A 12,392-nucleotide genomic window follows, 5' to 3' on the forward strand; every position below is an offset into this window, starting at 1 on the left:
CTTTGAGGGGGCTTATAAGTATTTGGAGTTTACTTTTTAAACTATTTGTATTGGAAAAGTAACGTGTGCACAAGGGAGCAACCCAAATACAGAAGAATATTAAAATCTCCAAGCCCCCAGCCCCCTCCCTTGCTACTCTATCCCAAAGTCAGCTCTGCTGGCCCACCCAACCCTGGATGCCTCTGCCCAGAGTGGGGGTGGAGGTTTGAGGGTTCCGGATGAGGGCTGGACGAACCGCCTCCTCTCAGGTCCTTGGACGCGAGCTGTACCCATCTGCTCATTGTGGACCCAGGACTACTGCCCACAGGCCTGGTGCTGCCTGGGCACCCAGACCCACCTCCAGGGTCGCCCTCGGCCCTCCTGATGACTCTCAGACTCGCATCTGTCCCAAAGGCTGCACCAAAGATTCTCCAATGGGAAATCAAATTTTTGATAACAAAAGTGTTTCCAAATAATCATGCACGTGGTGAAAAATTCAAACAGGAGAAAACCCCTTTCCCATCTGAGACCGCTGCACCCTCTCCAGTTACGAGCCTCCGAGCTGCTTCCTGAGCTCTCTGCGAGTACGGACACGCGTGCCACCCACAACAACTTTTTAAAAGAATCAGACGTGTGAAGGATTCTATTCAAATTACTTCTGCTTTCTGCTTTTATCACTTCACTGTGGATCCGGGCGCGGGCTTTCTGGCAGCTCCGCGGACGCTGCCTTCGTCCGGCCGCACAGGCCCCGCGGTCAGGGTCCCGCATGCGGGGTACCGGGGGCAGAACCAGCGCGTGACCGGGGTCCGCGGTGCCGCCAACGCCCCGGGTCTGCGCAGAGGCCCCTGCAGTCCCTGCCTGGCCCAGTCCGAGCCTCCCGGGCAGGCCCCCAGTCGGGCGATTAGCAGGAACTTCCCGGGCGCTCCCGCGGGGAGACGCCGCAGGGCCCCCTTGCAAAGTTCCTTTAGTTTGAAGGACGCGAATCGCAGCGAGAGAACCTGCGGAAGGCGAATATGTGGGGCGCACAGACGGGGAAACTGAGTCCCACGAGAGGGCGGGTTTGTGCACTGCCCCGCCCTCGCCCCACGAGCTCCGCCGTGCCCGGGCGCGCCCGCCCTGCCCCCGCCGCGGGCGGTCCCGGTCCAGCCGCCCGCCCTCCCGCCATCCGGTCGGCCCCCCTCCCGGGCGCCGTGCCCGTCCCCAAGGCGGCTCGTCACCGCTGCGAGGCCAATGGGCTGGGCCGCGCGGCCGCGCGCACTCGCACCCGCTGCCCCCGAGGCCCTCCCGCACTTTCCCCGGCGCCGCTCTCCGGCCCTCGCCCTGTCAGCCGCCACGGCCGCCGCCGCCGCCAGAGTCGCCATGCAGATCCCGCGCGCCGCGCTGCTCCCGCTGCTGCTACTGCTGCTGCTGGCGGCGCCCGCCTCGGCGCAGCTGTCCCGGGCCGGCCGCTCGGCGCCTTTGGCCACCGGGTGCCCGGAGCGCTGCGAGCCGGCGCGCTGCCCGCCGCAGCCGGAGCACTGCGAGGGCGGCCGGGCCCGGGACGCGTGCGGCTGCTGCGAGGTGTGCGGCGCGCCGGAGGGCGCCGCGTGCGGCCTGCAGGAGGGCCCGTGCGGCGAGGGGCTGCAGTGCGTGGTGCCCTTCGGGGTGCCAGCCTCGGCCACGGTGCGGCGACGCGCGCAGGCTGGCCTCTGTGTGTGCGCCAGCAGCGAACCAGTGTGCGGCAGCGACGCCAACACCTACGCCAACCTGTGCCAGCTGCGCGCCGCCAGCCGCCGCTCCGAGAGGCTGCACCGGCCGCCGGTCATCGTCCTGCAGCGCGGCGCCTGCGGCCAAGGTACTCCGCCGCGCTCCTGGGCAGCACCCCATTCTCTCCATCCCAGCTCGGACCTGCTTCTGCGGGACTGGTGGGCAGACCGAGGGGCAGCGAAGCGTTGTGGGGTGGCCAGGGCAACTCTCGGGGACAGGCAGGTGGGCCCCGGGGTGGCGGCTTTCCGCAGGCTGCCTGGGAAACGAGCTTCGCGCCCAGCCCGGGGCCGGTTCTGCGCCCAGACGATGCCGGTGCGCCGGGCCTGCACTCTGGGGCTGGAGACGCCTGGCGACCTGCCGCGGAGTGCCCTGAGGGCAGCCACACAGCGCGGGGACCCGAGGACAAATAAGAGGAGTGGGGGCATAAAGGGAGGAGAGAAGTTCAGAACTAGGAACTGGAGCCTTGCAGGGCGGCTTCAGGACCACAAGAAGTCATTTCTGTTGCTTTTTCTATTTGCTTCCTACGTCCCCTTTAAAATGCATTACTTTGATCACGGGACCGCTCCGTGAAAACTGTATGTAACTCTTTTGGAAAGGAGCAGTGTTTGCCGGCCCCCGCCGGAGTTTCCCCAAAAAGTCTACCCCGGGCAGGGAACGGTTTGGCATCGCACTCGTTTCGGCGGCGTTGCTGCCTGTGTGGCTTTCCTCGTTTTGAGCCAGCCCTACAAAAATGAAAGTGGCTCCTTTTGAATAAGCTGAATCGGGCTTTGGATCACGAAATCTGCAGAGGCGTAGAAGGGACCGGGTTAGTAATGAGGAAGGAGTCTACCCCTCCCTCCTGCCGCACACAGGACCTGTTCGGCAGGGGAGATGGTGGTGATGGGGGAAGGAGTGGAGTGGAGCAATGTCTAATTCTCTCGCGGGACCTTCCGGAGAGATGCTTCTCATCTTCAGGCAGAGGCCATGTGGAAGAATATCGAGTTCAGCGGCGGCCAGTCCCGCGGTGTAGGAACCAGACAGCGGGGCTTGGCAGTGCGCTTAGGCGCAGCCGTGCGGCTGCTGCCCGACCCCAGCACTGCCTCCTCAACTCGGGCAGTGCCAGGAGAGGGGCATAGGAGAGCACAGTGCAGAGACTGGTCTAGATTTTACTTTATAGGAATATGGTTCAGTATGACCAACTAGGGCTTGGCATAGTTTGGCTTACATGGACGGGACGGTACCAGAGCCGAATTGGGTGAAATTCGAGATTGTGTATTTCACCAACGCAGGAGCACAGCCCTGGGGAAACTCAGCCTAGTTAGGCAGTAGAGAGTTGTCCCGGAGACAAGTGATCCCGCAGACTAGAGAATGGGCATGATGATAGCACACGCCTCTTGAGCACTCAGTCTGTGTGCCGGGTGTGTTACCTCTGTGACCTCATTTGGTCTCACGGGGAGGGAGTTTCTCCTCTCTCTCTCTCTTTTTTTCTTCTTAAGAGACAGGGTCTCCCTCTGTCGCCCAGGCTGGAATATAGTGCTGTGATCATGGCTCACTGCAGCCTCCGGCCCCTGGACTCAATGATTCTCCTGCTTCAGCCTCCCAAGTGGCTGGGACTACAGGCAGATGCCACCACACCCAGCTTCTCATTCCTGTTTTACAGATAGCGGAACTAAGGTTGAAAAACTTGCCCAAGGTCACTCAGCTGGAATTTAAACCCAGATAGCCTCATTCAGAGGAGTCAGGCCAGCACTTAACTCCAAGGGTGTGGGAGAGGGGTCAGGTGCTGTAAATTTCCTGGTGGGTTGGACGTGCATCCCCCTCAGAGCTGGGAACAGCATACACAAAGCCTAAGACTTGTTTGGAGGTGACTAGATCAGTGTGGCTGGGGGACGTTTGGGGAGGGCAGCAGGAGTGAGCCAGGCTGGTGGCCCAGAGTCCCAGGGCTGAAGAGGCTGGCTGTGCCCCGGGCCCTGTGTGCAGATGTTCTTGAACTGGGGCAACTCAAAGCCTAGTGTAGTGTAGGGCTGACCTAGCAGTGGAGTGCGGAATGCATCCAGGGTGGAGAGTTTAGACTACTGCAATAATCTGGGTGTGAGGCAACAACATTGAAAAAGCATGTTTTTGTCCAAAACAAGCCAGCTGTTACTGGTCTCGCTGTTTGTGGTCTCATTGCACGGGGTCCTGAGTTGCTGGCACCATGCGAGTCGCCTAATTTATTGCTAGTGAGTCAAGTTGCTTAACAAGCTTTGGAGTTGGCTGAGTCCCTGTGTGGAGGAAAACAGGTCCCCCATTGGCCATCAGGCTCACAGCGGGCCCCGGTGTACCAGTGAGGGGACAGCCACAGAGGGATAAGCATGGTGGCTTTGAAAGGAGGGAGAGACAGAGTGGGTACAATGCTGTTTTTATCCCTCCCTCCTTCTTTTGCAAATATTTGTTGAGCTCCGTAGGGTGTCTGACACCGTTTGCATGTTTGTCTGGCACATCAGAGGCACTTGGTACAAGTGGATTAGTGAATGAATAAATGAATGAATGAAGACAAATGGGAGGTGCTTTCGATACACAGCCATTCTGTTTTTCCTTAGTGGAAGGCACTGCTTTGCTGCGCCCCCTCTCTGGATCTCACTCTCCACCCTTGACTTTCCGGAGGTGTTTCCGAGGACAGGCGCCTGGGAGCCAGCAGACTTCATTCAGTCCAAGCCAGGCTCCAGGACTCAGCAGCTGGTGCCTACGGGCAGGTCACTTGACGTCACTGTTAAATGAGGTGAATTGGCTGCCTGCTCTGGCTCGAAGATTGGCGGGAGAGCTACTTTAGCTGCAATGGACATGAGCTTTTTCAAGGGGTGCCACTTGACTAGAGGCCTGAAGTTGGAGCAAGTCACACACGGATCTGAAGACAGAGCTCTCGAGGCAGGAGTGGGTGCTGTGATTTCAAATATTATAAGGAGGCTTTGTCTGGGGCAGAGCATGCGAGGGGATGAGAGGTAGAAATGTCATCAGATCAGGGGTCTCCAGGCAGGTGACCAGTACTTTGGGTCACAGTAGATCTTTGGATAGAGGAATGTGTCACCATTCAAAGGAAGGTACTTTCATTTGTAAGCTGTTTAATGAATAGACCTCAGAGAACATCTCTGTTCACCACTCTGGAAATGAAGGCAAATCATCTATTTCAGAAGTCAATGCACTGGCAGGGTTTGGATGGCAAAGTATACAATTCAACTAGAGAACAAAGATCTGTCATCTCCAGCTCTGCTGGTCAGATGTTTACAAAAAAGAAAGGAATTGGCCGGGCGCGGTGGCTCAAGCCTGTAATCCCAGCACTTTGGGAGGCCGAGACGGGTGGATCACGAGGTCAGGAGATCGAGACCATCCTGGCTAACACGGTGAAACCCCGTCTCTACTAAAAAAATACAAAAAACTAGCCGGGCGAGGTGGCGGGCGCCTGTAGTCCCAGCTACTCGGGAGGCTGAGGCAGGAGAATGGCGTAAACCCGGGAGGCGGAGCTTGCAGTGAGCTGAGATCCGGCCACTGCACTCCAGCCCCGGCGACAGAGCGAGACTCCGTCTCCAAAAAAAAAAAAAAAAAAAGAAAAGAAAGGAATTGAAATACTAATAGGATACAAATAATGAGGGCTAACATATATGTTGTGCTTATTCTGTGCTGGGTGCATACTAACTCATTTGATCCTCCTGACAGTCCTGTGAGTGAGTGCTGTAGTCTTCCCTGGGTTACAGCTGGGCAACTGTGTCACAGAGCAGTACCTTGCTCAGGACTGCTGGTCCCACACAACTGGATCCAGAGTCTCGTTCATAACCAGCATGCCGTGCCATTGACAGAGCAACAGAGATTATAAACCACCCCCAGCTAAGCCCCAGCTAATAGCTGAAATCAACAGAGCTCCAGATGGCTGTGGCCTTGAGATGAAACAGGACAGATCACAGCCCTCACTCGGCAGGCTCAGGTTGACAAGGTTGCCTCCAGTTGCCATCCGTGCAGCCTTCACTAAAGAAAAGCAAAAAGAGCCGAGGGACTGTAGGAAAGCTGTTTCCATGCCAGAGATCCAGACAGCAAACTGCCCTTGAAGAGAGAAGGCCCTTCCAGACTCCCCCATGTCCCAAAAGACCAGCCAAGATTCCGGACCTCTGCTAAAACACGGACAGGAAGCCAGGATCAAGACTGAAACAGACTTCCCAAACAGCAGAAGCCTCATCCATTTCTCCTCCTAGTACATCCTACAGGAAAGCACACCCTACTCCTTATAGCAGCCCAGACAAGCTTGGAGGTCTGCAAGCTGCAGGGGTGCCCAGAAACTCTGCTTCTGGTGGTTTTTAGTATTGCCTACTCCTGGTCTCATCCCAGAGCCTCTGAAGGCAGAGGCTGTATGTACATACCTGGTGAAGAACCAAGGGCTTAGACGGTTGCTTTACTTCTTGGAGGCCTGGACGGTTTGTAAAAATTTATTTATTTATTTATTTATTTATTTATTTGAGATGGAGTCTTGCTCTGTCGCCCAGGCTGGAGTGCAGTGGCGCCATCTCGGCTCACTGCAAGCTCCGAGACCTCGTGAGTTCACGCCATTCTCCTACCTCAGCCTCCCGAGTAGCTTGGACTACAGGCGCCCGCCACCATGCCCGGCTAATTTTTTTTTGTATTTTTTAGTAGAGACGAGGTTTCACCGTGTTAGCCAGGATGGTCTTGATCTCCTGACCTCGTGATCCGCCTGCCTCGGCCTCCCAAAGTGCTGAGATTGCAGGTGTGAGCCACCGGGCCGGCCCAAAATGTACTTTATTTAGGTGATTCTTTCATGGGAGCCTCAAACAAGCCATCATTGTTAGCTGAGTGCTGACCCTGTGCTGAGTGCTGACCCTGTGCTGAGCTCTGGGGAGACAGGGTTGAATAAAATAAAATCACTGCCCATAGGGAACTTACATTCAATACATTCAATACAATCACTGCTTCCCACAGGGTTGCATTTTTCCATTGTTAGAGTGGGCAGTTTGCTAGAGAGTCATTTCCACTATTGGCAATTCAAATACACCTTTTGTCACTTAAAAAACAAGTGTGCTGGGGACCTGAGCTTCATCTTAGGGTAGGGTGGGTGGAAACAGTTGTGAGTCTCCAGTTTTTAGTCACCCGAAACTTCGAAACTTGGAAGTCTTTTGAGCAGTTTATGAGGCTCTGCCTGCTCTGGTCAGCTGCCTTCTTTTATTGCTCTGTTGGTTTTGCTAAAGAGTTAAAATATTAAGGTTTCGTAAAATTAGGACGTTAACAAGCTCAAAAACCAAGTGTTTGAGTTACTTCATTCCACTGAGAGAGCTGTAAACGGGTTGCATTGGAACTTAAAATAACTGCATTGAGTAAGCGATGGTGGCGGGCACCATGAGCTAACTGTGGTCAGAAGCCTGACAGCCTCCGCTTGGGGCTGGATTCTCCGTTTGGAGCTGTGTGATCCTGGACGAGTTTCATGCCTTGGATTCAGAAATCAGACTTTCCATGAGCTTATATTTCAAGTGAATAAATAGCTCTGGTCAGGCTTAATTTGAAGAAGAAGTAAGCTTGGCAGTGGGTAAGGGTTCCTCGGAAGGCCAGCTGGGGTGGAGGGGCTGAGGACAAGTGGCTCTGGCCCTTCCCGGGTTGTTACCTGATCAGGTAACGGCTCCCTCGACCTCTTGGAGCCTCGGCAGTGAGGGGATTGGGCCAGTTGATCTCTGAGGCTCCTTTTAACTGGAATGGTCTGTGATTCTTGTAAGAAAACAAGTCTCTGAGGAGGTTGTGGTCACCTCATTCCTAATTTAAAGGCTGGGGAGGCTTCCTTAAGAGCTACTTCTTTTTCCTGAATTATTGACGGCTAAAGCCAAGGCTGGCATCGAATGGATGTGATCCATCTTGAGCCTGGTTGCTTTGTGTTTCAGCTTTGTACTGGCTGCTCAAAGTCCCCGGGAGACCACAGGGGTGACATGTTCATCCCCAAGAGATGAGCTTCCATGAGCCTCATACCCCTTGCTCCTTCCCTGGAGCCTCAAGGCCTTAGGTAGTCAGAAGTGAGATACCTTTGTGTCATTTTATCTTTTCCATCTCCACCTTGGAGAAAAAAGAAGGAAAGAAAAATCCTATTAATAGAGAAACTGAGAAGGGTAGCCATTCTGAATGTGTTTCCAAAAGGCTCCTGGAAGTGGCATAGAAGTTGTAGTGATTCAGCACTACTTGGTGACGTGTGCCTAGAACCATAGGGGGACATTAGCCAGGACAACACGCCTCAGGACAGAAGTAAGTGGCTGTGAAGAGGCATGTCCGTCACTGCTGGAAAGGCGCAGAGTTCAGCTTTTGGAGTCAATGCTGAGAGTTCCACTTCTAAATTCATTCAGAGCATTTATTTAACACCTACTGTGTGCTTGGAAGTGTACCAGGTACGGGGACTCAGAGGTAAGGACTAGTGGCCCCTGATCTCAAGGTACTGGTGGTAGATAGTATGATGCTCAGCTTAAGGGCTGGGCTTCTGAAGTCGGATTGCCACTTTCTGGATGTGTGGCTTTTCTTGGGTAACTTCATCTCTAAGTCTCAGTTTCCTCATCAGTAAGATAATAGAAGTAATAGCAGATACATACATAGCTCTTAGGGCATTGCAGAATGGAAGGACCTCCTTATATGAAACGCAAAGCACTGTGCCTGATGCATTGCTAGAACTCAGGCAATATTAGCATGTTGTCATTGTCGTCGTCATCATCATCATCATCATCATCATCTTCAAGACACTGACAAAGGAGTCAGCTGTATGGGAGGAGTGCTGAGACGCTCTTGTCTCCCTGGGGATGAGATGGGTGGGTGGGTTAGGAAACCTTCACAGAGAAGGAGGGTGATGTGAGACTTGTGTCTGGGAGCTGACTCGGAATTTGCCATCTACTATGTTGGAAAAGGTTCTCTGGGCAGAGGTATCCAAAGTTGCCTTGACTATCACCCTCTGAGGTCCCAGTTGTTGCCTATATCATGTGACCAGTGTGTGGCTTCTCTTGAATTCAGAGCTGCATGTCTGGACTGCCTGGGATTTTATAGATGTCATCTCGTTAGCTCTTCCTGGAGCTTGTGACACCCAGGAGATGGCAGTTTATAGAAGCCCTGGGACCTTCTTGAATGATGCTTGGTTTGGTTTCCATGCTCTGGGAATTTCTGACAAGGAAAGATTTGTCACATCTTAAGGAAGGAAAAAAAGGCAAATTTGGGAGTCCATGGATACCCTATTATTTTAGATTCCAGGACAAATTGTCGAATAAGCACATTTCATAAAAACAATTCTCCGCGGCATCCCGTGACAGCAGCTGGTCCCTCACCACAGGATAATTATGTCTCCTTGTGCACACAAAAGTCTCCGAGGGCATATTGTTGCGGCTGGAGTTTCTGATAATTTCCAAATTGAACAACCTCAGTCCTAATGAGTCAGAAGCTTGTGCAATATTTTCAAACCTCAGGAACATCTTTTTCATTAGTTGTGCAATAAAGATGGTAGGCCTATCTCTGTGATGAGCTGTTTTTTTTTTTTTTTTTTTCCTCAAAGTTTGATGAGATTCGCTGTAGAATTCCTTCTCACATAGTCTTGGGCAAGATTTTACCCGATCTTCCAACATATGAGTCATATCATATCCTGTGACTAAGAAGAGCTGTCTCTTTGGTGCCAGTTTTGTAAGCACAGTCACCACTTGGTGGAGACGGATGGACACAGTTGGGATTGCCCAGGCAGATGGGCAATCTTGCCAACCAGACATAGGGGAGGGAAGGCTCAATGTTTAGCGGTCACATCTGCTTTTCTGTGGCACAGAGTGAGCTATACAGGAATATTGTATTCTCCAGGACAGTTAGGGCAGTGGGAAATGTCACCAAACAGAACAGTGACCCAAAGAGCTGCTGCCACTGGGTGCTCTGTGGGAGCTGGGCACTGTGCTCATTGTGTTATGGGCCTTGCTTTGTTCCTACCTTGTAGCCACCCAGAGAGGTAGGGCATTATCCTTGCTTCCTAGCTGAGACTACAGCAGAGGCTCCTAGAGGTTAGCTGTAATTTGTCCAAGGCCAGCCAGTGCAAGGAGGCAGAGCCAGGATTTGAGCCCATGTCTGTCTCACTCCCAAACTATTCTTCAGATTTTTTAAGTCAAGTGTTATTTAGAAATGTTTTGTTTATTCATCAAATATTTGGTGGATGTTTCCAGCTATCTTTTGGTTATTAATTTCTAGTTTAATTCCATTGTGGGCTGAGAACATATTTTGTATGATTTCTATTCTATTACATTTGTTAGGGGGTATTTTCTGGTCTAGAATGTGGTCTGTCTTGGTGAGTGTTCCCTGTGTGCTTGAGAAGAATGTGTGTTCTGTCATTGTTGGATGGAGTGTTCTATAAATGTCACTTAGGTCTAGTGGATTGATAGTGCCATTCAGGTCAACTGTATCCTTCCTGATTTTCTGCCTACTGATCTATCAGTTCCTGAAAGAGAAGTGCTGATGTCTCCTGAGTCTATTCTGAAACCCTGGATTGCAGTCTCCATGATGAACCACTAGAGTTAGAAAACCTGAGTCCTAGCCCCATTTGGGCCTTTGGGATGACTCCTTTCCACCTCAGTTTCCTCAACTACAACAGGAGGACAATGATGCTTCCCAGGAGACATCAACAGGATACTGTGACATAAGGGATATGAAGAAGCTCCTAAAGTTTCAATGCTAGGAATCCTAAAGCATTGAAGTCCAATGATATAAGGAATATGAAGGAGCTTTGTCAACTCCTAAAGCTTCAGTACTGGGAATCCTAAAGCACTGAAGTCCAATGATATAAGGAATATGAAGGAACTTTGTCAACGCCTAAAGCTTCAGTGCTTCAGGAGTCCTAAAGCATTGAAGCTTTAAGAGATTAGGACCTCTAGTTGACAATTCCAGACTCTTCCAGGACTCCTGATAGAGCCAACACCAAGAATAGTGAAGCCGGAAGGATGCAAATAGTAATATGCCTCCTGGGTGTCAAAGTGTGGGTCTCCTCTGGGCATGTTCTCTTGTCCTACTGAGACATGATAGCTCTTGGCCAAAGTGACTGAACTTGACCCTCTGTTTCAGGAAGGCCAAATGCAGAGTTCACCACCGTCATGTCCAAGGGCAGATGCTTTGGTCCAGAACATCAGCATCCCAGTCATTACACCAAGCAAGCTGCAATCTCTGCCTGCACCGTGGAGAGCGCATGCTCCTCCCAGGGTGGCCTGCATCCTGTGTCCTGCATCCTGTGTTCTTCTCAGGCCGACTTTCTGTTTAATGTTTGCTGGTCAGGAAGTGGCCTGAGCTGAGGCTCCTCAGATCCCAGCCTGACCTTTCTCCACCAGCATTTTTGGCTCTGAAAAATATAGCCCAGTGTGGTTTAGCCCCACTGGATGAAACCCAATAGGAAAAGTCTGATAATAGCAGAGGAGGGATAGGAGGAAGGGTGAGGATTTGAGAGTGTCTGGGATGGACCATGTGTGTGGATATTGTTCTGTCTGTGGGATTGTGTGACACTTCTCATTTACAGTCTGTTCCCTTGGAAGTCCCATCATTGGCCAAACATATAGTCCTTCTGTCCTCTGAAAAGTATCATTCTGCTCCTACCTTTGACAACCATCTCTGACCACATCAACTCCCTGTTTTCATGCATCTTGTGGATGAGGACACCACCTTACCTGTAAGGACACTGGTGGCTTCTCAAAGCCACCAACTGACTTGTAGAGAAGACAGAATCCCAGAGTGTGAAACCTGAGGGTGAAGGGTCCTGGCAGGTCCTAGAGCCCAACCCTTCACTTCACAGGTAGGGAAACTGAGGGAGCCAATGGGAACATGACTTTCACAAGCCGCACAGCTCATCTGTAGGGGCCAGTGTGGAGTCTGTTTATCTTGATACCCAGGGCTGAGTCTTTGAGCCCTCCCCATCTCAGCCACATCCTCCTGTTGGAGCAGGTGTTTGGGAGAGGCCATGGTCCATATTCATGGTATTCCTGTAAAGCTGGAGAAACAGGCCTTGCTCCCTTAGTCTCTCTAATCAAAATGAAGTTGCAGAAAACCCTTCTCCCTACTTCTCCCTAAAATAATTTCCTTGGGTTAGAAGATGACTAAAAAGCTATTCATCTGATGACTGATGTCTCCCTTCAAGAGTTATAAGCACATATAAATGCCTTTGAATGGTAATTATAATAATTTTGCTGAAGGGAAAATATCAATATAGATATCATGGTGGACTCACTGGTAAATGAGGACTGAAATGCTTTCATGTCTTTTCAGCTGTGGTTAGATTTTCTTTGAGCAGAGTACCCAAGTTTTTCCTCTCCTAGCATAAAGACTTTTTTTTGTATCTTTTCTCTCTACTGTTTAGACATGACAGAAAAAGCATTTATACATTTGATGACATATTGTACTATCTCAATTCTTTAATATTATAAATGTAATTTAATCCTATGAAAAATTAAGAAAAGAAGATTCATATTTCACCATTACCATCTCTCCAGAAATACTATTATTATTATTATTATTATTTTGAGACAGAGTCTTGCTGTGTTGCCCAGGCTGGAGTCAGGGGCACGATCTTGGCTCACTGAAACCTCTACCTCCCAGGTTCAAGCAGTTCTCATGCCTCAGCCTCCTTAGTAGCTGGGATTACAGGCCTGCACCACCACACCCAGCTACCTTTTATATTTTAA

At 51.3% G+C, this 12,392-nt stretch overlaps 1 protein-coding gene across 1 annotated transcript in view; it reads left to right on the forward strand.

The window, feature by feature from the left end:
• The first annotated feature begins 1,112 nt into the window (after positions 1 to 1,112).
• The window catches only part of HTRA1 (HtrA serine peptidase 1), a 53,079-nt gene continuing 41,799 nt past the window's right edge, over positions 1,113 to 12,392 (forward strand). Inside the window, exon 1 of the mRNA XM_010358000.2 lies at positions 1,113 to 1,813. Coding sequence (XP_010356302.2) covers positions 1,210 to 1,813 — 604 coding nt within the window. The 5' untranslated portion in view covers positions 1,113 to 1,209. The remainder of the gene's footprint in view (positions 1,814 to 12,392) is intronic.

The sequence above is a fragment of the Rhinopithecus roxellana genome, chromosome 11, assembly GCF_007565055.1.
Source record: "Rhinopithecus roxellana isolate Shanxi Qingling chromosome 11, ASM756505v1, whole genome shotgun sequence".
Lineage (NCBI taxonomy): Eukaryota > Metazoa > Chordata > Mammalia > Primates > Cercopithecidae > Rhinopithecus > Rhinopithecus roxellana.